At 40.5% G+C, this 23,691-nt stretch overlaps 2 protein-coding genes across 4 annotated transcripts in view; both read right to left on the bottom strand.

Moving 5' to 3' along the window:
* tfeb (transcription factor EB) overlaps positions 1 to 11,089 on the bottom strand; it is a 45,684-nt gene extending 34,595 nt beyond the window's left edge. For all 3 annotated transcript variants that reach the window (XM_017694726.2, XM_017694728.2, XM_017694727.2), the window contains exon 1: positions 10,841 to 11,089. The gene's annotated coding sequence lies outside the window, so the exon portion shown is untranslated. The remainder of the gene's footprint in view (positions 1 to 10,840) is intronic.
* Positions 11,090 to 11,474: 385 nt separating this feature from the next.
* Positions 11,475 to 23,476, bottom strand: tmem183a (transmembrane protein 183A). The gene is made up of 8 exons (XM_017694724.2): positions 23,270 to 23,476; positions 22,878 to 22,967; positions 19,928 to 20,095; positions 19,253 to 19,412; positions 15,750 to 15,930; positions 15,571 to 15,651; positions 15,326 to 15,481; positions 11,475 to 13,385 (listed from the first exon to the last, which is right to left on the bottom strand). Exons 1-8 carry the CDS (start codon positions 23,331 to 23,333, stop codon positions 13,200 to 13,202), a joined length of 1,086 nt encoding a protein of 361 aa, XP_017550213.1. The 5' UTR covers positions 23,334 to 23,476; the 3' UTR covers positions 11,475 to 13,199.
* Between the last annotated feature and the right edge of the window lie 215 nt (positions 23,477 to 23,691).

The raw sequence follows: 23,691 nt of genomic DNA, 5'->3' as shown, positions 1-23,691 counted from the left end.
AAAAAAAAAAAAAAAAAAAAAAAAAACCCATCAGCTTCAGCTTGATGAAGCAACTTCACTATGTTAAGGTGTTTTATTTTTCCATCATAGCATAAATTTGCAATGTATGTATCCAAAGGAGTGGATATAATATAAATAATAGGCCTGACAGTTATTACTTTAAAAAAACAAAAAAAAACAAAACATCTCCGTACTCTAAGCTTTGAAGACCTTTGAAGATGCTTTTCACTCTTTGCAAGATGCTTTAAAACATCTTGTAATTTAAATGTCACCTGATTGACCTCCTGCAGTTTCATAAGCACCGTGCTTGCATAGCTGATGAGGGACTTCATCTTGTTTCTCGAGAAATTTTATGGCTACTATTGCATGGGTTTTGTAGTATTTCTTGCAGCTTTTAAAAATAAAACATGAGTATTGATATCACCCAATACTCAAGTTTGAAATATTGTATTGGAAAAGCAAAAAAGGTATTGTGCCGTTTCTAGTTATATGAGTTATACTCATTATATTATAATCTATTGATTCAGACATTTTACTGGAATTCAACAGGTCTGTCAGAAAGTTACTGCCAACATCAAGATAATCTAATACACAAAGCTTGCTGTGCAAAAAGTGTTTAAATGCATATATGAATAGTTTACAATATTGCTGCTGCCTGTAGTTATTTACCATTACCTCTCATATAGTAATGGTGTCTGTGCTAATAAATAATGGTAAAACATTCTATCAATATGTAAAGCACCAATGAGTTTAAAAGTCAGGACTCTCCTCTGAACATGTTGCTTAGCAGTGCTGCTCTCAAAAAGTGTATAAGGATTGGGGAAGTAATGTTAGCCTTTGCCTCGTCAGTTGAGAGGCAGTGTTGTGTGAGAGTGGACAGCCATATGACTATATAAAAGTTCTCTGACTAAGCTGGGAGAGAAAAATAAAATTAGTAAAATCAAAAAAAAGAAAATTCAACTTCTAAAAGTAGAATGACAAATAACCCTGAAAGCTGTGAAACTGAACAGACCAGTATACATAACTTATTTATGTGTTATGATGAGCGCATTCAGAGTCCATTATACATTGGTCTCATCTTACTAATCTTGATACCAGCTGTAATATCTGGGTTATTCTGAGGACGCAGCAGGCAAAGTTCCCGAACGTTCTCTTTGGGCACATTCAAACTGCTTTCAAAAGGGAGGGTCCAGATGCAGCATGTGTCAAGCTATTTTCATGCTCAATGTTACCTAAACAAAACAATCTTTGGGTCTGCAGGTGCACATGGCCAATATGGATGCATGGCTATAATCTGAAACCAAGAGCTGTATCAAAACCCAATTTGGGCACTGCAATTACTCATGTACCAGACTATAAAAGGCAAGGTTTTGAAGGTGATTATGATGAAGCATTTCAGCTTTGTTAGTTTCTATATTATTTGTTCATTTCATAAAGGCAGAAATCACTCAGCTTGACTTTGGGGGAGTAATATGAGGAAGCACAATATTGAGCACATACTCCCCAATACTCCTCAATTACTCAATGTTTTTTGTGATTCTTACTTTTATCAGGCACAAAAAACTAATTTACAAAATTTGGCAGGCATCTCTTTTTGATGCACCACTTGTATTATACATAGCACATTTGTGTTCCATAAAGCACCATAATGGACTTGAACCCTGACAATTGCCACTTGTGATGTAATTTGTAGATGGTCGTTTAGAGGCTCTTTGTGGCTCTCAAAGTGGTTAGAGCCTCAGAAATGTTCTACCAAATTTCAGGCACAAACTAGATGGTAGCTGGTCTCTTGGTTTCCAACAATAATTTATTTATAAGCCATTTATAAAAAGAAATCTGAAAATGTGAAAAAGTAACCAACTTCAGCACTCAAGAACTGTGTGTCTCATTCCATGTTTAAAGGATTTTTTTGGCTGGCCACTCAAAATTACCTGAATAATTACCCTGAAGTTTCATGTAAATGGCATGTACAGCATTCAAAATGGAGAATTTTGCCAATAAACAATTAATCTGTTTCTCAAGATTTAATTACAGTCCATATACCAGTAAATCCCTTGTTTGTTTATGCCTTCCTGATTCAGTTAAAGGACTTGCCATTAACAGTGCAAGCAATGACCAATATGTTAGAATATATAATGTACAGTCTCAACATTACAACTGTTTGGAGTCCAATATCTTTGGTCATTGAAGACACACAAAACCATGTATATTGTGGCTTTTCAACTCCGTTCAAAAGATGGCTTTTGTGGTCAAAGCTCTGTTTTTGTTTTCCCTTTTGTTGAAAGGTGAGTGAGGGCCGAGTAAAGGGCCTGCCACCTTGCATTTCTATTCATTGTCTCTGACCTCATGGCCAAGGTCTCCCACCACTGCTGACCTTTTCCCCAAAAAGACCTCCCTGCAGCCTTTGACGTGGCTTACATATATACACAAAAACAGCCTGCGCAAATGCAAATGTTCACAAAAAACGGGTTCAAAACCTTCATCGTTCATCTGCTGGAACAAAACACGCCTTGTGTGCGCACACACACTGTAGTTTCAATGAGCTAAATTGAGACAACAATGTATTTACAGTATGGTTCTGATGCAGAAGGACAGGGGCTTGGACACGCCTTGGGGCAAGTAGCCAACTCCTCAGCTTCTGTGTAGGAGGCCATGTTTATCACCAAGAAGCTGTTGTGTTCCTTACAATGGGCAATGGAGAGAGGAGGCACGCACAGGATATTTCTGGGCCTCACTCGCACATACAAAACAAGCTAGTCTTCCGTTTCTGTTTTCCCCCCTTTAATTCTCTTAGTCAGGGGAGAGAAAGTAAAATTGACTCAAGTGTTTCTCTTTTCTTTTACTAACTCATTGCTATCACCAAGCTGAGTCTTGGCACAACTTCACAATTTGATACAGATCACAATACAAGCATCTCGATAAGAACAACACACTAGACGTACAACATAACTTACATTTTTTTTAATTTGTTAAACAGGGTCATAACCAGGTCACTTCATATCTTTCAAATCTTTGAAAGTCCTAAGCTATAAACTACATTAAAAATGTATGCGCGCATATATACACACACACACACACACACACACACACACACACACACACACACACACACACACACACACACACACACACACACACACACATATACATACATATATATATATATATATATATATATATATATATATATATATATATATATATATATATATATATACACACATACATACATACATACACACACATATATACACACATATACACACACACACACACACAGACTTTCTTACCCCCTTTTACCCTGTTCTTCAGTGGATTCCCACAGGACCACCCCAGAACAGGTACTATTTGGGTGGTGGATCATTCTCAGCAATGCAGAAGCACTGATGTGGTGGTAGTGCTTTTGTGTGTTGCACCGGTTATTTTTGGTTGATTGACTATTCTCAGCCCAGCTGTGACAAGGTGTTTAAAAACTTCTGTAGCACTGCTGTGTCTGATCCTCTTGCACCAGCACAACACACACTAACATGCCACCAACACACCAGTGACATGGCAGTAATGAGAGGGAAAGCATTGATACTGTTATTGGGCCAATACTGTGCTCACTTACTCATACTCCTACAAATTCACTGATACCAACATTCCAAAACTGTCTTGTACTGTGCAACGTAAGCCGAATGATCACTGCCATGCTCATGAACAAACAGCTCAAGCTGGCAGTGAAGAAGGCTCTGCTCCCAGAGAGGAGTTATTGACACCGTGGAGGTCAGACACCAAGTCACTGGTGAAGAATCCAAACCCTGTCACAAACAGGCACACACAATACTGATTATAATGGCATACAACAGCACTAAACACATTACAGAGCTATACACTCATCACTTTAAACGTTCCACCATTCCAACCTACACTGATTTTAGCCTGTTTTTAAACATACAAACATGGTAAGTGTAGCTGTTAAAATGGACAATGAATGTATGAACAAAGAGGTGGGTTTAATGTAATGGCTGATTGGTGTGTGTGTTACATTTTTACTTAATCAGTTACTGCTTAAAAAGCATATATGCTCAGAATAGAAAGTAGCTAAATCCTGGCGAACAATGTGTGTTTAACAAGAAAATAGCATGCAAATTATTCTTAAATATTGACCAGACCTACTAAAAAAGTAGTTGTTTTGCTAGTAGTTATTATGGATATTTGTGAATGTGTAATGTGTAATTCTGTCTGTCTGGTGGTTTGAAAGGGTGGACAAAAGTAAGGCAGGCAGCCACTCAGGCCATAGCCTCCAGATTTTTAGTTTGCAAAGGATGAAATACTGAGGCCAGGGGAACCAGGCAATGTCAACCCCTGCATGTGTTTAGATGACACAGATATGGCACTCTCAGATTTGAATGCGGTAGCAGCTTCTCTGAGACACACATACTCTCAGAAAAGTAGATTCCAAGATACTGTTACCTACATGGCCATCACCAAGAGCTGTTATTATGCACACAGTCCCAACTATTACCAGAAAAAATGTGCCTTTTTTTATTACAAAGACAGTATATCCATGCACTACTGCAGAAATGGCCTATCTTGTGGGGGACAAAAGGCTGTTAAGCAGCTGGTTCAACAGCATTGCGCCAATGAGTAAAAGCAGGAATGCTGGAGACGGAGAGTTCGCCGACAATCACTTTGGGAGATGGAGAAGCAGATAAGGAGCTCTCGTCGCCAAGGAACGATGCTAACAGCTGCAACAGCTGGTAATGCTGTCGTATGCCACATGATTCCAACTCATCTGCTCGATACTCTGAGTCATGTTGCAGTTTACAACCCTTGGTATACCTGCACATTGCATATTGTAGTATTTTCCTGCTCCAGCACAGAAATGTGCAGGGCAGGGGCATTCCAGGGCCAGGGTTCAGCCTATTGCAGTTCTGCCTTGTGTTTTTAATTCAGTTCAGCAGTCACGGGGAGGTTTGATATACTCCATGTAGGACAACTATCCATAGCCTAGCTGATGAGAGCGAGAGAGCTGTAAAGACTTGAACATTGTCTAGTGCTGGGTTAGGTAGAAACCTCTATACATCATATCAATGCACTACAAGGCAAAATGTTGTATATGTCACTAATGTTTCAGTTTCACAAAGCAAATAGCCTGACATTATTATAGTGAGGTATACATACTTTATCACACATATCAGGAAGCCTTTATGAATTAGTATCGGTCATGCTCTCTCACAATACCATAACACAAAAGAATCAGCCACTAAGCCTTTCACATGTCAAGCCTCTTTTGTTTTGAAATCCCATTCACTTTAACAGCCTTTACATAAACCACTCAATGGAATTAACCTTAGAAGGAGCACAGCCACCAGCTGGGTCTATAGAAATGAATGGTACAAGATCACAAACAAGGTGAATAAAAATGTAGATGCATGTGAGGCAGGGACATCACAGTTCTGGCTGCTCAGAAGAGGAAGAAAAGAGGAATGTGTGAGAAACGAGAGAGGAAGCACAGGAAGCCTCACCATGCATCCGGTATTGCCAAAATTCATCACTGCTCCAACACCTAGGCAATGCCAACAGCAGGGCTTTGATGTGCAACCCAAACCAAAGCCTGGCCAAGAGGACTTCATTACATCATCCAAACCAAGGCTGTGCAATGTAATACTCTTAATTTAAATCTGCACTACTATTAAACAGCAGGTAAGGTAATAATTCATTTTTCGCATTGACTGAAATATTGATTTAAATTTCACTGTTAACAGGCATTTTCTAATTGGAGTCCATTTAAATGAGGAATTTCATAGATTTTTCAACATTTCTGCAAAATTGAATTCTTAGACAGTTTTTAAATTAGGGTTTGGCCTAAAACTCAAGAGACAGCACATTTCTGGAAGTGCAACTTTTTTTTTACCAATAATATTACATGTAAGAAGTCAGAAGACACACCATGTACATCATGAAATCTGGTTCCTATCACCACTGTAAAGAGTTAGTAGGGCACTCTGCAATGCACCCTTTGACATCAACCCATTCTGAATTACTTTGTTTACATCTCAACCCTTAAATTATGCAGCTATTACCTTCAAGTCTAAGAGTAGCTTCTGCTTACGTCCAAAACATGGCCTTTATTGTTTATTGATACAGGGTGTCCTTTGGCTCTTTTACTGGAGTAAGCCACACCAAAAACAAAGCCATCTGGCCAGCACTGGACCGCAAAAGTAAAACAAGAGGCTGTGTTTGCTTAGTGTAAATGGTTCCATCAGTGACATTAGTGCTTGGATGCAGGGTAAAAGGGCACTCTGAACCACAAAACAAACAGGATACTGCGTTGAGGAACAAGCCTGGCAGGTTTGGCCACTGAGTCTGCTGGAAGCGAGGGCAACAGCCTGTAGTCATAATTACAGCTGCTAAAACGAAGTATGGGTGAAGAAGGTGAACTACAAATATTGACAATTACATAACGTGGCCCAATGACTACTGGCTGCTTTATAAATAAGCCTAGGCTAAATTGACAGCTTTCAGTAATTCAGAAACAGACTGAACACTCACATGAATAATGACTTGAGCTTCAATTAAAAAGAAAAGCTGTTCCCATGTACTAGCGTGGTTTGTTCAGGGAGTGAGTGTCGGTATGTCGTTGTTAAGGGCCGCTTTGCTTTAGATGGCCTGCAGCTCTCTTTCGCTCTCTCTCTCTCTCTCTCTCTATACGCTCCATCAACTGAGAGTATCGCCCTGTGGTGCCGGATCGAGACAACCAGAGAGGAACCAAAACAGGTTGCACATTTACAGGAAAAGGCCATTTTACAGAGAGTCTTACTAAGATCTTTTGCAAAAAAGGCACTGTTGAGGACTTCCTCAATGTGAGACACACACATTGGTGTAATTCAACATTGGGTAGGGTTATAATCATATTTCACAACAACTAATTAGTAGCTGAGCAGCTGAATGGTGTCAAAAGCTGAAGAAGGACATTGGGTGGATATACACAAGTTAATTGGTACTCACACACACACACTCACACACTTTCAAAGCCGCTTCTCCATCAGGGTCGTGAGGTTAATTGGTCCATTTATATCAAATTCATGTGAATTTTAATGCAAAGGCCCTTCTGTTAATGCAAATCATGAATATGCAATAGGAAACTGAAAAGCACTGCTTAGAAACTTTGGGTAAAACATCTGTTCAAACTTACCTCACACTGAAAAATTGATGCTCTGCAAAAGGTGTCAGTTCATAAAACAGCTGGGAAGTTGTCAGAAATGTGATGCAAAGGAAAAGAATTTTTAGCTTTTTAGAGCAATCAGCATGAATAACACCAAATCGGTCTCTGAGTATAATAATAGTAGTCGTAATCTGATCCAGTCGCTTTTAAACATCTCTAATTTGTGGTCAAACTAAAAGCTAACTAAAGAAAGAGCTTCGCAATAGATCATAAATCTGATCTGGTGCACTTAACGGGTCTAAAAGCATGACGCTCAGCAAAAGGGGAACAATCGCCTGTTATCAGACGTTAGAAACATTACATCTTCTATTAGCGCCTGTGTGGTTTATGTTCAACCAAGAGCAGGGGCTTGGAGTGGCCTGGGATGGTGACATGATGGAAAGAAGGATGCCTGCTTAAATAAACATGTGTACAGGACAGATGTGTTCCTCACATCCTATGTGCACTCTAGTTGCCTTTTACCTGGCCGTGTGGCATGTTAGAGGGCTATCTGATTAAAATCACTCACTCACATCAAAACAAACACGGCTGTTGTCCTCTCTGTGCGGGGATTATGAATTCCAGCCTGACTTGTCAACACGTGATTGAATCGGTCTGTGTGCTGGCCGTAGCTATGCTCGGCCCATCGTGCTTATCTACCAGAATCACAGGATAGATATGGACAGTGGCTTTGCGTAGCATAGCTGGTCGGAGCCTTGAGACTTGATTTTCTGGCACCTTAGACTTTTCTACTGTCTCGGTCTGGTACGACTAAAATATGCAAAAATGCTCTGTAGGCTGGCTGAAGAAACAAGTGTCTCACCCTGAGTGCATATATACTTGTACACTTTAATTGTACCAAAGTAAACACTGGTGTGAAGCTGTCTCTAGATATAAATTTCATCACTGTGGATACTTAAACAAGTCCAAAAAGTGGTGAACCACAAACAGCCCTGTCTATTACAACTTGAACCTGAACTGTTTATTCTATTCTTACATAAAACAACCAAAAGCATAACACACACACAGAAAAAAAAATAAAAAAAATACTATTTACACTTTGCCACTGGTTAAAGCCCTTAGCTGACCAACAATAGTATTGTGATTGCCAATAGATTCCATCTATAGCATCAGCCATATTTAAAAATATCAGAAACATCATTAGTCCCAATTTTTTATTATTATTATTTATTTAAATATGCAGTCTATGTGCTATAGCAGTCCTGATTTGTTTTTGGCCTCAGAGCATTCTGTAAAATTGTGAGCTTTGTTTTATTATTATTATTATTTATTTATTTATTTATTTATTTATTTTTTTTTTTTTTAATGTGGTCATTATTGCTAAACACACTGCACACTTCCATGCACGGAATGTCTCACCAAATGAAAGTGCGATTTATTAAAACTACAGTAAGGAATACCAAACTATCGCAATACCAACCAAACCAAAAGTGAAGTACTTTGCAAGTGACTGACCAGAAGCACATGCATGAAAGTTGGAGTAAGGAACCAGAGTAGGTGATGCAGCAAAAATACCACATCATGATACTAAAAGATATTGTACATCATGAAAATATGTATCTCAATTTTTGACAGACGCAAAACACTAGTAATACCACCTTTAAAAACAGCCATCCAAAACTATGAATACAGCGATTCACAAATTATGATATTATGTATTATAACACTGATAAATTATCACCATACTGCCCACCTCTACCTAGGAGCTGGCCCTTTTTTGGGAAGCACCTCCTCTCACCTTTCAACACACAGCATGGTACCCCTACATGATGGGTGACACTCAAATCAAACAGGCATGACTAGGGGGGTGTGACCAGATATCATGAGCCATACTGCACTCAATATCACAAGCCTAATAGGTTATTATTTCCCGACTGTGAATAAACTTCCATTTTAGATCTGATTACTATATGACTGTTGTTTCTACCATTATTACTAACAGTATTTAGTAGTAGTACTAGCAGAAGTAATAATGATAACGTTAGTCATGGTTCTGCTTCATGTTTTAAATGCCATATTGATATTTATCAATAATAATTATGTCCTGATGTATTGATTCTTCAGAACTGCTTATCCAGCTCTGAAAATCCTATAATTATTATTTGAAATAGCATAATATATTGTTATTGTCTCATCAGTGAATAATATCATATCATACATTTGGGTTGACATCGTCCACCCCTAATGTGTGTGGCTTCAATGCAACATAAATCAGGCACATTTACACCACAGCAGTCACCCGGACCCCGTCAACGTCACGCTTCCTGAAAAGAACACAACCTCTCAAATCGCTGTTCGCAAATTATCACACCACACCTCAGCTGACCCCAATTTGCTGGATTAGATGGCCCAACAGACCTCATGTGACCTTTGGACTTGTCTACCCACACACGAATTAATCAAATTACACAAACATCCCCGGTTTCTGTCCGCTACGCCACTGCAGGAGGACATTAAACAACAACGAACAAAGAGGATTAATTCCAAGCCTTCGATGTTATCAGCTCTCAGTACACAAGACAACATACCTCAGTCACTCCATACTTGACTAGATGGAAAGGTGAAAGGTGGAAAGGTTTGAACAAAGACGACTCTACTTCAGATGCTTTTCTATGGAGGGCTGGCTAAATTGTTCATGTAGTTCATTTATAATGAGCTCATTATAAGATCTGATAGATTTCATTGGACTTAATATAGCAAGATGTTGAAGGGTTGCTCTGGAGGTCTGTTTGAATTAAAGGCACCACATCTGGTCTTATTCTACGTAGATACAGTCCAACTGTCATTGCTACAGTCCTTACAGTACAAGCCTTATATCATCACCTGGCATTACTGTAACTAAAGCCGATAAAGCTCACTGATCTGACAGTCCTTATGGTGCAACTACTTTGTCGATGCCACAGTCCCTCTGTCCTCATTTCCCAATATGTTGTCAAACACATTCCTGTCTTCGCCAGCGCCAGGACTAAGTATTTTCACAGGCCTTGCTGAAGAGGGACAGAAATAACTCTGTTACACATTGTGTGTAAATAGAGCTGGTAACTCTTTGGAGGGTGGAGGGCCGGAGGGGGGCAAGAGAGGCGATTGGTTGGGGCTCTGGCTCCACACTAGCGCTCTATTTGGTCCCTGTCCTGAGGTTTCCAGCAAAGTTCGCGTTACATAAGGCCCATCACCAATGCTAGCTAAACATGGAGACACGGCTCAAGTATCGCTATCAAAACGGCTTAGCGCGAACGGCCAAGCGCCCATGCGGACACCAACGTAAATCACAGATTAAAAGTTAGACCATTTGCAGGAATTAAAAACACCGTATGCACTTACAGCACCTAAAGCGTCTCCGTATTTTTAAAGGCAACAATTTCACCTTTTCAGTTTCCATTTCTCCCCACACGTTTGGCCCGGTTGTGATTTTCGCCTCTTTCCACACCAGTCACCGAGTCCAGCAGCCGTTACAGCGACTTCGACGACGATTTTAAGATTAGCAAGTAGCAAAATTAGCAAGCAGTCATAAATTGTTTAAACAGACCTAGTTGGAATAAAGCCCCTAAAACATGACAAACGAAATGAAGCCCCCTCTCGAGTAGCACTTATTTGGGCTGCAGGAGTTGGGCGTAATGGGCTATCACTTACCCGCTGAAGGTCAGAAAGAACACAAGTTCAGAAGCAGGTTTTTCACTGACGCGAGGCTCTGTGCCGGCTGAGGAGTCTCAACGCTGAGCTAGTATCAGTTCCTCCTCTCCTCTCCTCTTCTGGAAGTGAAACTGTCAGACAGGGTCCTCCGCCGCCTCTTCACAACTTTAACTCGGGTGCCAGAAGGTCCGTTACTGCCGTTTGTTTTCTTTCCGCGCTCTGCGACGTTAGTGCGCCTAGCGCTGAGGCTCCGCGGTCACCTGTACACACTTATGACAACGCGGCCACCAATCACAGCGCCGCAGCTGCATGGTGGGAAATGTAGTTCGCTCGGCTGTAAGCAGGGAACGCTGCTCGGCACTGTTCACTTTTAAACGAGTTGAATGCTTTATTTGGAGTTCGTACAGAGCGAGTGGTTTATAGAAACATATGTTGTATAGTGAACATAGAGAAATATTACTGGGTGAAGTTATCCAGTCATCCTGTTTCAGAACTTAAGGTTTTTCAGGCTATTTTCATGTTGTATTTTCTTCAGAGGGCAGCTGTAATCACATTGAGTATCATCTGTGCCTTCTATGGAAGTTCATTCCCCCACAGGTATTTGTGTTAAAGCAATTAATGGACACAACCAAAATTCCTAAAGAATAACATCAGTATTTTATCAACATTCAGATGAAGTCATTTCTTCAGCACAGTCATTTTAAGAAAGTCATTATTTCAACATCAGAATTTTGACCTCCCAAGTCAAAATGTCAACAGGCTGCTCCCAGAACCAAAGAAAAATGTATATGTGCAATTAGAAACAAGCAATGTACAACCAGAAAATAAAATCTTTATTTCCCCCACATTTCCCCCCTTAATTTATGAATGCAGCTTCAATTTCATTTCTGTGTAAATTTAATTTAGTGAATTGCAGGACTTTAATTCAGCAAATTAAAGTGATTTAATAATCTCAAAAAATATTTACTGAACACAACAAAAATATTCATCCATGTTTTACCCAAAAATGCTTTCAGCATTGCATTAGTACCCCACTGATAATCACTTTTGGTTTTCTGTATGTTACTTTAATTTGTTAACACCTTTTAATTTAGTGCATAAAACCCCAACATTACCTCCACACAGTACTGGACACCACTGGGTGGCAGGGTTTCTCTTTTGAGCCTTCATTAGAGAAACAAACGTTACTGACGGGTTGATTTATTTATTACAATAAACCTGTCGAGTCCCCGCCGCTCAATCGTTTTTTCAACTTTCATCAGGGTGGAAAAAAAGATTCCAGTGGCACATCCCATACGATAAAGAAGTCTGAGTGACATTTCTACTGCAGGTTTACTTGCATGTTAATATTTTTTCTGATTTTCTCTTAAAACACAAAAAGACACTCAGGCAAAGAAAAATACTGAGAAGGGAAACTTGCCTTCTGTGTACATTCATCTGCAAGCCATTTAATTAGCCAAACATGCATGATTGTAAAGCCAAAAAGCTGCATTCAGAAGCCCCATGAAGCAAACACTCAAGTCTAGAAAACGGCAACTCCTTTGCACCTACAGCTAACACATGGCTAAAAGCTACTTAAGGTAGTTTACACTGAGAAAGGGCTGCACCATTGAATTAAATACACAGGATTCGACATGCTCGTAAAGGTCAGCTGAGTTCTTGTGCTCCGCAGACAGACCCTTCAAGGTTAGAGTGGAATATCTGAAAGATGGTATCAGCTGCCTTTGAAATCTGCTCTAAGTTTGTAGCTATTAATATTTGTTCCGTTTTCAACTTCATGTGTTGCTTTAGCTTAAATCAGGCAGAGTACATACCATCATTGATACATATGCCACTACACATAATTACTGTCAAAAACCTGACCATCTATACATAATGGAGTAAATCAGGAACACTTTCTTGCACACGTCATGTTCAGTCATACAGAACAGCCTGAGGGTACTGGATTAAACAGTACAAATAAAACTTGGATGACACAAACATGGAAGGGCGCATGCAAAGACGCCGTGTTTCTTCCTTTCAGCTTATTTGTTTTAATGCCCTGTCTGCTTTGCCACATAACGGATGGAAGTTGCCCTTTTGCATAGATCTAAAACCAGTCTTTCTCTTCGAGTATTTAGAGTTGGGTAAGATGGGGCCCTTTGTGTACGCCAGCATTTAAGAGCAACTTCAACCCAAAAATCCACAAGAACAAAGCACATAAGGCCTGTTTCCACCGGCACAATTAGAGACTCTACAATCCAAGCAGTACTGCATAACACAAGCACACAACACAAAACATCAGAGAAAAGGCAGTGCAGAATGATTCGCGATGGTGGAAGCAGGCCTTAATTCACCACTCTGGTTAAGTGTGGCTGATCTAAGTGCATGAGGATATGGGGTACTGAGGGTGCCACCAGTCCATGAGACGCACACTGTGGACAGGGTCCAGCACCACCTGAGTGCCCGGTTCTCCTCGCAACCTCTTGCCCCGGACCATGGGGGAGTCCTGGAATTCCAGCCGCACCCGGTGGTGCCTCATGTCTGTGCTCACGTTAATGGTGAACTGAAAGACAGAGTTGGATCTGATTAAGTTTATCTGCTATGGATTGAGGCAGTCACTATCGCTTTTATTGATAATCCAGTTTTATTTAGAGCATCAATCAAGTAATCACAGTTGCTAAAATTAGGTCAAACAATATAAATGAAAAATAAATTAAAGGCTATGCAATCTTTGCTAAATGAAAGTTACCATTATCATCACAACGTCAAATTGGTTTATTAATCAGTTATTAATCAATCCATGATACAGGTTCCATGTTAACCATTGATATAAATATGATATATTCATTACTATAAAGCAAAAACAAAGTTCACAAAATGACTGCAATAAATGATTAGAGACATTGTAATTCAGTGGGGGCTGGAAGATCAATCATTTTTATATAGATATAACTTGAAAGAGCAATTGTCATACAAACTATGCCATCAACAATGAGGTCTTGCAGTGTGAACAGCAAAAAATGCATTTAATTTGACATTTTCAATTCTGATTTGAGACGTTTTCATATGTGGTACTGAAATCCAATACTGAAATCAGACTTTTACGTCAGTCCAACTTGACATTCGTCATAATTTCACGCTGCTGAGGCTCAAACATTTAGGCTGATGTTTCTGTACCAGAAGTGACTCGTTGCAACTGCTCCATGTTCAAAGAGGTTTTGAACGAAACAGCCGAACGCAGCCGGAGGAGGCCGAGGCTGCATCGTCAAAAAGGAATGCTTTAAAGAATGAGGACACGAAAACAAAGAAGTGGCTGTGGCCGAATAATATGCCACTTTTATGGCAAACTCGAACCCATTCTGGGTGATGAGCCCAGCTATCAACCTTGATGCTGATGAAGACAAAACTGCAATTCGTTAGCCGTCATAATTCTTTACCTCAGGACGAGCACGACACATGAAGCATTGTTCTTTTGCACATGCGGGTTGGTTTTTGAGCATGATTCAGACTAATGTCTTCTACAGGTGAAATTTGAAAAATAATTAGATTAGATTAAGTGACCTTTATTAGTCCCACAATGGGGAAATTTCACCTCTACATTTAACCCATCCATGAAGTGAAACACCACATACACTCTAGTGAGCACACACACATACTAGGGGGCAGTGAGCACACTTGTCCGGAGGGGTGGTCAGCCCAATCCACAGCGCCCGGGGAGCAGCTGGGGGTTAGGTGTCTTGCTCAAGGACACCTCAGTCATGTGCTGTCGGCTTTGGGGATCAAAACGGCGACCTTCCAGTCACAAGGCTGGTTCCCTAACCTCCAGCCCATGACTGCCATAATGTGAACAACCCCAAAAAAATTTTTTTTTTAAAAAATATTCGGATTTGGTGAGAAAAATCAGATTTGGGACGCTTTTACCTGCTGTGTAAATGTAGCCTAATAGCACAGAGCCTGTGAACCAACTGTACATGTGTACAGATCAATCATAAGCAATCAACAACCCAACCCATAACCAACTAGCAAACTGGCACAGTACGTTCAAGCCTCAAAGCCAAGCAGATATGCTGGTCTTCATGGCAGAAAACAGACCTAGAACTTATTTTATAGGAAATAATCACAAATGAAATCGCAGACACAATATTGTGCAACATGGGCATGCACATCAGGCTGTGTTTCTTACTGTAAGAGAAACAGTAGGAACATTGAAAGTATGCATAATCTTTATACTAATAAATAATTGCTGATTCCTCAATTTAAATTTTAATCTATCATTTTTCTGACAGAGTGATGATGAGGGCCCACTTATGGATGTTCTCAAACTGACAGTGTAAATATGTCATTCCATTCTGAGCTTTGTAAATAAGAGAGACTTGGAACCAATTAACCTGGCTTTAGCACCCATTAGGTGTGTGGCTACTGACAGATCAACCGGTGGTAGTGATCAGAATATTTGAGCTTCAAAAACCATTACAGCAAAAGAAGCAATAAAATGTCACTGACCATGGTTAGTGTCATTCCCATGACAACGGAAGTGAAGATGAAGTTGAGGGTGGTGACACGCAACAGGTAGCAATCAGAGTCTGGGTTGGTGAGGACGTCCTTATACAGCCTGGGCAGCTCCAGTCCCTGGTGACAGCCGTTCTTCACCTTAGCTGGCTGAAAATTGAGGACAACAATGACAAATTAACACCAACTGTGGCAACATGACCCTTCAGTTGAGTGATAAATCTAAAAGTATACAGTACCTGCTTCACAAACTTGAAGTTGAATTCCCACATGGTCTCAGCTCTAGTTCCGGACACTTTGTTGACCCAAAACAGCAAGCACTACAATAGGGGAAGAGAGGAAATCATTCACTCTATAGACTTCATGACATTGTTAAAGGCAACTGGTAGAGTGAAGTGACACTGTTTTGGCTACAAACCTTGGAATTGAGTAGTGTGGTTGGAGTAGACTCAGGTAGAGGGGGACACTTGGACACTCGCAGGCTGAATGGCTCGTACAGATGAAAGAGGGAGCGGATTACACGAGCACGTAGACAATGCATCTTTGAAATGGAGCCTGGCTGAAGGCGAGAGGGGAGGTCTGCATCAAGACTGTAGTGTCTGTGAGAGAGGAAAAGGGAGATGAAGTTATCAGTGGTTATGTCACTGGTTCAGTCACAGTAAAACTTTTTACTGTTTGTCCTTAACTAAAACTGAAAGCCTGGGGTGGTTCCTAATTCAAAAGTGTCATTTTCATTCAATACTACACTGCTCAAAAAAAAAAAGGGAACACTTAAACAACACAATATAAGTCCAAGTAAATCAAACTTCTGTGAAATCAAACTGTCCACTTAGGAAGCAACACTGATTGACAATCAATTTCACAGCTGTTGTGCAAATGGAATAGACAACAGGTGGAAATTATTGGCGATTAGCAAGACACACTCAATAAAGGAATGGTTCTGCAGGTGGGGACCACAGACCACTTCTCAGTACCTTTCTGCTTTCTGGCTGATGTTTTTGTCACTTTTGAATGTTGGTGGTGCTTTCACACTCGTGGTAGCATGAGACGGACTCTGCAACCCACACAAGTGGCTCAGGTATTGTAGCTCATCCAGGATGGCACATCAATGCGAGCTGTGGCAAGAAGGTTTGCTGTGTGTGTCAGTGTAGTGTCCAGAGGCTGGAGGCACTGCCAGGAGACAGGCCAGTACACCATGAGACGTGGAGGAGGCCATAGGAGGATAACAACCCTGCAGCAGGACTGCTGCCTTTGTGCAAGGAGGAACAGGAGGAGCACTGCCAGAGCCCTGCAAAATGACCTCCAGCAGGCCACAAATGTGCATGTGTCTGCACAACTGGTTAGAAACCGACTCCATGAGGATGGTATGAGGGACCGACGTCCACAGATGGGGATTGTGCTCACAGCCCAACATCGTGCAGGATGCTTAGCATTTGCCAGGGAACACCAGGATTGGCAAATTCGCCACTGGCGCCCTGTGCTCTTCACAGATGAAAGCAGGTTCACACTGAGCACATGTGACAGACGTGACAGAGTCTGGAGACGACGTGGAGAGCGATCTGCTGCCTGCAACATCCTTCAGCATGACCGGTTTGGCAGTGGGTCAGTAATGGTGTGAGGGTGGCATTTCTTTGGAGGGCCGCACAGCCCTCCATGTGCTTGCCAGAGGTAGCCTGACTGCCATTAATTACCGAGATGAGATCCCTTGTGAGACCATATGCTGGTGCGGTTGGCCCTGGGTTCCTCCTAATGCAGGACAATGCTAGACCTCATGTGGCTGGAGTGTGTCAGCAGTTCCTGCAAGATGAAGGCATCTGGGATATCATGTCTCGCTCCATCCATCAACGTCACGTTGCACCACAGACTGTCCAGGAGTTGGCAGATGCTTTAGTCCAGGTCTGGGAGGAGATCCCTGAGGAGACCATCCGCCACCTCATCAGGAGCATGCCCAGGCATTGTAGGGAGGTCATACAGGCACGTGGAGGCCACACACACACACACACACACACACACACACACACACACACACACACACACACACACACACACACACAATACTGAGCCTCATTTTGACTTGTTTTAAGGACATCACATCAAAGTTGGATCAGCCAGTAGTGTGCTTTTCCACTTTAATTTTGTGTGTGACTCCAAATCCAGGCCTCCATTGGTTAATAAATTTGATTTCCATTGATTTGTGTGATTTTGTTGTCAGCACATTCAACTTTGTACAGAACAAAGTATTCAATGAGAATATTTCATTCATTCAGATCTAGGATGTGTTATTTGAGTGTTCCCTTTATTTTTTTGAGCAGTGTATGACTACGCTTAAATTACCTACCAAAATTTGATTATCAATGCATTTCAAAGGTTCTCTTTACCAAAATTCAGTGAGAAGAGGCTGTCTGGCTAATACAGGCTTATAAAATGATTGATGCTGAATGAGGGTCACTATTTATAATGATGAATGTAAAGAATAAGACTTTACGTTTGAGAATAAGAAGAAATCCACAAACGTTTGTTCAACTAACGTTTGTACAGAAGGCACAGACATTAGGTGCATTTTTATGTAAAAACTTCCTAGTGCATCCACATGAAATCCAGGCAGCTTCTTTTCATCTCCAAAAGTCAAAAAATGTCAGGGGAGAACTGTCCTATCAACAAGCCAATTAACTAAACTAAAAAAAATATAAAATAAAATAATTTATATATATATATATATATATATATATATATATATATATATATATATATATATATATATATATATATATATATATATAGTAAAATGTAATTGTTATATACACTTCTGGAGTAGTTCGCATGATTTTATGCTTAAACTTTGAAGCAAAAACCATATTGCAAAATAAGGCAACTTTAAAAATTCCATGAAAAACTTGCCCACAAGTTCTTACTTCCTCAATTGCTTAGCAACATAACCAAAAACAAAAGTATTTTATTTTGACATGCTTTTACAAAAGAGGGACCAGGTTATTGCATCATAAAGGCGACCCTAAGTGACCTTCATGGTGCAATGCCATGGTCGGGAAAAAATTTAAATTTAAGTCATGTTTAGAATAGTTCAATTTACCATGTCAGGTGGTGTGATCTCAGGAAAACCATGAATATTTTTTTTTCCCACAAATAAATAAAGAGTTAGAGATGGGTAGAGTAGCCTAAAGCCACACTCAAATGAAAAGAACAACTCCATGATATACTGAGTCATGGGAAAAAGGGGGAGGGAAAAATACATATAAAATAAAAATTATCTAATAGAACTCAAGGACAGAAGTTCAAGGACAAAAGTTTCTACTGGTGTCAAAATATATGTTTAACTTGAAATTAGTCTGAAAAAGTAAGATGGCACAACCAGTAAGTTAAATGGTGTAACCAGACCAGCATAGTTTAATGACTGAAACTAGACAATTAAAGGCTTAACACCAATTATATTTAATGCATAATATATAAAATGCATATACAAATAAATACACATATATGCAAATATACAAGTTGTGTGTCCTTTCTAGTAAGATTTTTAAAACCTTATTCGTCAGTGACACATGGACAGCTGAATAAAACAGTTTCTGGTATAAATGCATTTAAGAAATATTTTATATAGTAGTCTTCGCATGTAGGGCTGCAACTATTGAATATTCTCAAACAGTTCAGTTAGTTGTCAAACAGAGTATTTGTTGCAGCCATAATACCAGATTGTCAGCCAAATAAAGTTAAAACTTAAAACTCCTCAACATGTACACTAGCAGTAAACAAATTTACTTCCTATTGCTAGGTAACTCTGCTATGAATCTACAGGAACAGCTATGCTTGCTTTGAAAGTCTGAAAAATGTCAAATGAGTTCTTCTAAATGTAATTTAGAACTGAACTCTGCTATATCTACGGACAACTTAGCGTGACTGCGTTACCTCTTATACAGTCTAGTCCAAAATGCTGCAGTGCATGTGACAGTCCAGGCATTCTTGCAGATCAGTGCAAACCTGCAGACGTCTTCAGGGCGTATGTATGCAGCAAGAACATGCCATATGTCAATGGGATACTCTTCTCCATCGGTGCATTCACCATTTTCTACAATAAAAATACAACATAATCACATTAGCACCAGTGCTGGGTACTGGCAGGCAACTTCATATAATATTTATCAATAACCATATGATGCAACACAATAGCACACCATACATAAAGAATTAGAGCAGCTGCTTGTTTCAAAGTGTTTCTTTATTATCCATTAGTTTCTTTTTAACATCCATTATATCACCAAAAGCTTGTTTGTGGCGTATGGCTTAATGGATATCTTGAAGCCATAATTAGCTCGGGTTGCAAGGAAACATTACAAAAGCACAATGGGAATTAAAACCAACTGCAAAAACTTATGAACATCTATGTAATTTCTAACCAAAGACAATGGTTCTCACCAATGGTCGTACACTGGCCCCACAAACTGTGTTTTTCCTACTTACATATTCGCTTCAACACTTGTTAATTTGCTTATTGTTTGAATCAAGTGCGTTAGAGCACTGAAAACACCAAATATGTGCAAGACTAGAATTCTGAACCACAGATGTGGGAGGTTCACAAATTACCTTTACGTCTCTTGTTTTTCTTCTTACGCGACACCTTGCCTTCGCCATCACCTTCCTCTGAATCAAGCTCCTCACTACTGTCACGCACATCTTTACTTACACCAGATGCTGACGACAGAACTTCCTGTACAGGACCCTGGGAGGCTTCGAGCCCACAGAGTAATTTCACTGAAGCAAGAGACAAGAGTTAGAGATGGGTACAGTAGCCTAAAGCCACACTCAAATAAAAGGACAACTCCATGATATACTGAGTCATGGGAAAAGGAGGGGAGGAAAAAAAGTGGAGTGAAATAAATAAATTATATATACACATATATTTCATACGCGCATGCGCACGCACACACACACACAGCAGTGAAGCTTTTCAGTACATCCAGAATCTATACACCTAGGAACTACAACCCCAATTCCAATGAAGTTGGGACGTTGTGTAAAACAAAAAAAAAAAAAACAGAATACGATGATTTGCAAATCCTTTTCAATTGAATACATTGCAAACACACGATATTCAATGTTCAAATGGATAAACTTTGTTTTTTGCAAATATTCACTCATTTTGAATTTGAGGCCTGCAACACATTCCAAAGAAGCTGGGACAGGGACAACAAAAGACTGGGAAAGTTGAGGAACACTCAAAAAACACCTGTTTGGAACATTCCACAGGTGAACAGGTTAATTGGAAACAGGTGAGTGTCATGATTGGGTACAATGGGAGGATCCCTGGAAGGCTCAGTCGGTCACAAGCAAGGACGGGGCGAGGTTCACCACTTTGTGAACAACTGCGTGTCAAATAGTGCAACAGTTTAAGAACAACGTTTCTCAACGTGCAACTGCAAGGAATTTAGGGGTTTAATCATCTACAGTCCATAATATCAAGAGATTCAGAGAATCTGGAGAAATCTCTGCAAGTAAGCAGCAAGGCAGAAAACCAACATTGAATGCCCGTGACCTTCGACCCCTCAGGCGGCACTGCATTAAAATCCGACATCATTCTGTAAGGGATATTACCACATGGGCTCAGGAACACTTCAGAAAACCACTGTCAGTGAAAACAGTTCGTTGCTCCATCTACAAGTGCAAGTTAAAACTCTGCCATGCAAAGCAAAAACCATATATCAACAACACCCAGAAAGGCCGCTTGCGTCTCTGGGCCTGAGCTCATCTGAGATGGACTGACACAAAGTGGAAAAGTGTCCTGTGGTCTGACGAGTCCACATTTCAAATTGTTTTTGGAAATCATGGACGTCGTGTTCTCCAGGCCAAAGAGGAAAAGGACTGTCCGGATTGTTCTCAGCGCAAAGTTCAAAAGCCAGCATCTCTGATGGTGTGGGGGTGTGTTAATGCCCATGGCATGGGTAACTTGCACATCTGTGAAGGCACCATTAATGCTGAAAGTATTAATACAACAAAATACGACAACGGATACCCCGGACTGTTGAGCAACTGAAGTTGCAAGAATGGGAAAGAATTCCACCTGCAAAGCTTCAACAATCAGTGTCCTCAGTTCCCAAATGCTTATTGAGTGTTAAAAGGAAAGGTGATGTAACACAGTGGTAAACATGCCCCTGTCCCAACAACTTCGGAACGTGTTGCAGGCATCAAATTCAAAATGAGTGAATATTTGCAAAAAACAATAAAGTTATTCAATTGAATACAGGTTGAAAAGGATTTGCAAATCATTGTATTCTGTTTTTATTTATGTTTTACACAACGTCCCAACTTCATTGGAATTGGGGTTGTAGTTTAAAGATGACCAATATCTGAATACCCATGCTCAATCTGGCTACTAGATGTATAGGTCAAGTTGAAAACAGTGCTGACCAATGATTGGTCACACGCAATCATGCACGGTCACAAATGAACAAACAAACAACTAAATAAAAACAATACAATAAAACTGATCACTGTAGAGAGAAAGTTAAACCAGAACTTAGAGATTCCTTTCTGTTATTTGTGGATTTACTGTTGATACCAGTGAGAAATCATGTCATGACTACACAGCTGCAAGAGAACCCCACCCACTTTTATTGTTCCATTGTGTAATGGGAAACAGACAAAGTTAACTCGACCAGGGTGCAGACAGTTCTGGGGTCGGGTTAATAACCACTGTACCACACTGCCTAGGAGTTCGTCTTAGAGGGCCTTTGAGTGCTACTATTACTGTACTATTTACTGTTTGAGATCGTTATGGTTTGAAATAAAAACTGAAATGAGTAATAGCAATGCGTCACCAACGTAACAAAGAAATAAACTTCAAAAAAGGAAATGGGAACCAGGTGTGAATTAATGAATGGAGAAAAAAGGCAAATTACTTACTACTTTACATATCATTATCATCATTTTCTTTACTGAAAAAAGTAATCTTCCATTCGACTGCAAGCTAATGTTACAGGAACACCCTAAACAATATGAAAAATGTAACCACAGTCACTTCTGTTGTAAACATGCACAGACGCCTCCATCAATAGACTTAACTCATCAGTGCTCCCTGGCGGCGTGTAATTGACAGCAGGCTGCTTAAAATTTATTTATTTATACTAGCTGGCTTATGCAGAAGAAAACCAGACAGCTAACCTTTCTGCTAGGAAGCCAAATATAACGTCTGTCTGCATTTGTTCGCCAGTGGCCAGGCTAGCAGTCAACATTGCGAGCGTTAGCGACATATGACGTATTCACGTAGCGCATGCTGGGTATTGTAGTGAGAAAACACTGGTAGACAAGGATACAACATCGTTAAATCTGCCAAACCGACTAGACTGACTGGTGCAGTGCTACACTATTCAATACTGTACAACCTGACAAAGCATTGTTCTTCAAGGTCCGAATGTCCCTTTAGGTAGGTTAGCTGGTCTACTAAATTCCCTCGTTTCCAACATTGCCGTACTCTCACTAATTCTTTCCATCCGAGGAAAAGCTGGAAATGTGTAGGTATTTGGATGTAATAGCTTACCTTCTTTTTCAATTGCATTGGCAACAGCCTTTTTCACTCGTCCCGACTTCACGATAGCAGGATCCGCGTTGGCGTAGTCAGCCACCGTTACTGCGGGGCAAAAGTTGGCAAAGTTACCGAACCAGCCTCACAACCCATAAAGTCACATTAGCATAGCAAGCTAGCTAGCGAGCTAAATTAGTCATCTGGCTAGCCAGCTACACCCACTACGCCAAATAAAGAAGTTGTCATAGGTCATGGGAACGTTAATTCAATTAACATATGATATCTTTAAGGGAATACAGACTGTTTTTGGTGTAACAGTAGACTCTTCGAGGAAACCCAGTCAGCTTTTCATCCTCAGCTAAGCTTGTTTGTGTTGAGCAAATAGCTGCAGGTTCCTTAGCCGTTACCTGACTCCGAGCAAACATCGTCGGCTCGAAATTTCAGCCGTTTTCTGTTCCCTTTCTTGGGCATGACGACGACGCAAGACTGTGGCCGTTTACCGAGACTGTGCGCCCTGCCATGTCTGTAGCAGAGGTGGCGAAAAACGGAGAAAAATGAAAGAGAAAATGCGGTAAGCTCCTCCAGGATCTTCAGCCATCATGGAACTGACCCAGCCGAGCGGCGTGCACTCACGCGAGACTTCAAACTGGACGAGAGCTCGGCGGCACGCCACGGCGATTGGCGGAGACGAGGCAGCCGAAGCTCACTTCACCAATCAGGAGCGGTTATTCGCAAAAGCATTACGTCATTAAGATGTTTGTTTAAAAGTGACAGGGGCTGGAAGGTGTGGCCGGCTTTCCTACCAGTTTTAAAAAGGTCCAAAATGATC

Source organism: Pygocentrus nattereri, chromosome 21 (genome assembly GCF_015220715.1).
Source record: "Pygocentrus nattereri isolate fPygNat1 chromosome 21, fPygNat1.pri, whole genome shotgun sequence".
Taxonomy (NCBI): Eukaryota; Metazoa; Chordata; class Actinopteri; order Characiformes; family Serrasalmidae; genus Pygocentrus; species Pygocentrus nattereri.
Note: the sequence above shows the minus strand (reverse complement) of the source record. Positions and strands in the feature narration are given on the sequence as shown.

Coding starts and splice junctions, on each gene's coding strand:
- tmem183a (XM_017694724.2), bottom strand. CDS start 23,333: ATGCCCAAGAAAGGGAACAGAAAACGGCTGAAATTTCGAGCCGACGAT. Junction 20,096..22,877: donor CAATGCAATTGAAAAAGAAG/GTAAGCTATTAC, acceptor CTCTTGCTTCAG/TGAAATTACTCTGTGGGCTC. Junction 13,386..15,325: donor TGGGAATGACACTAACCATG/GTCAGTGACATT, acceptor TCTGTCTTTCAG/TTCACCATTAACGTGAGCAC.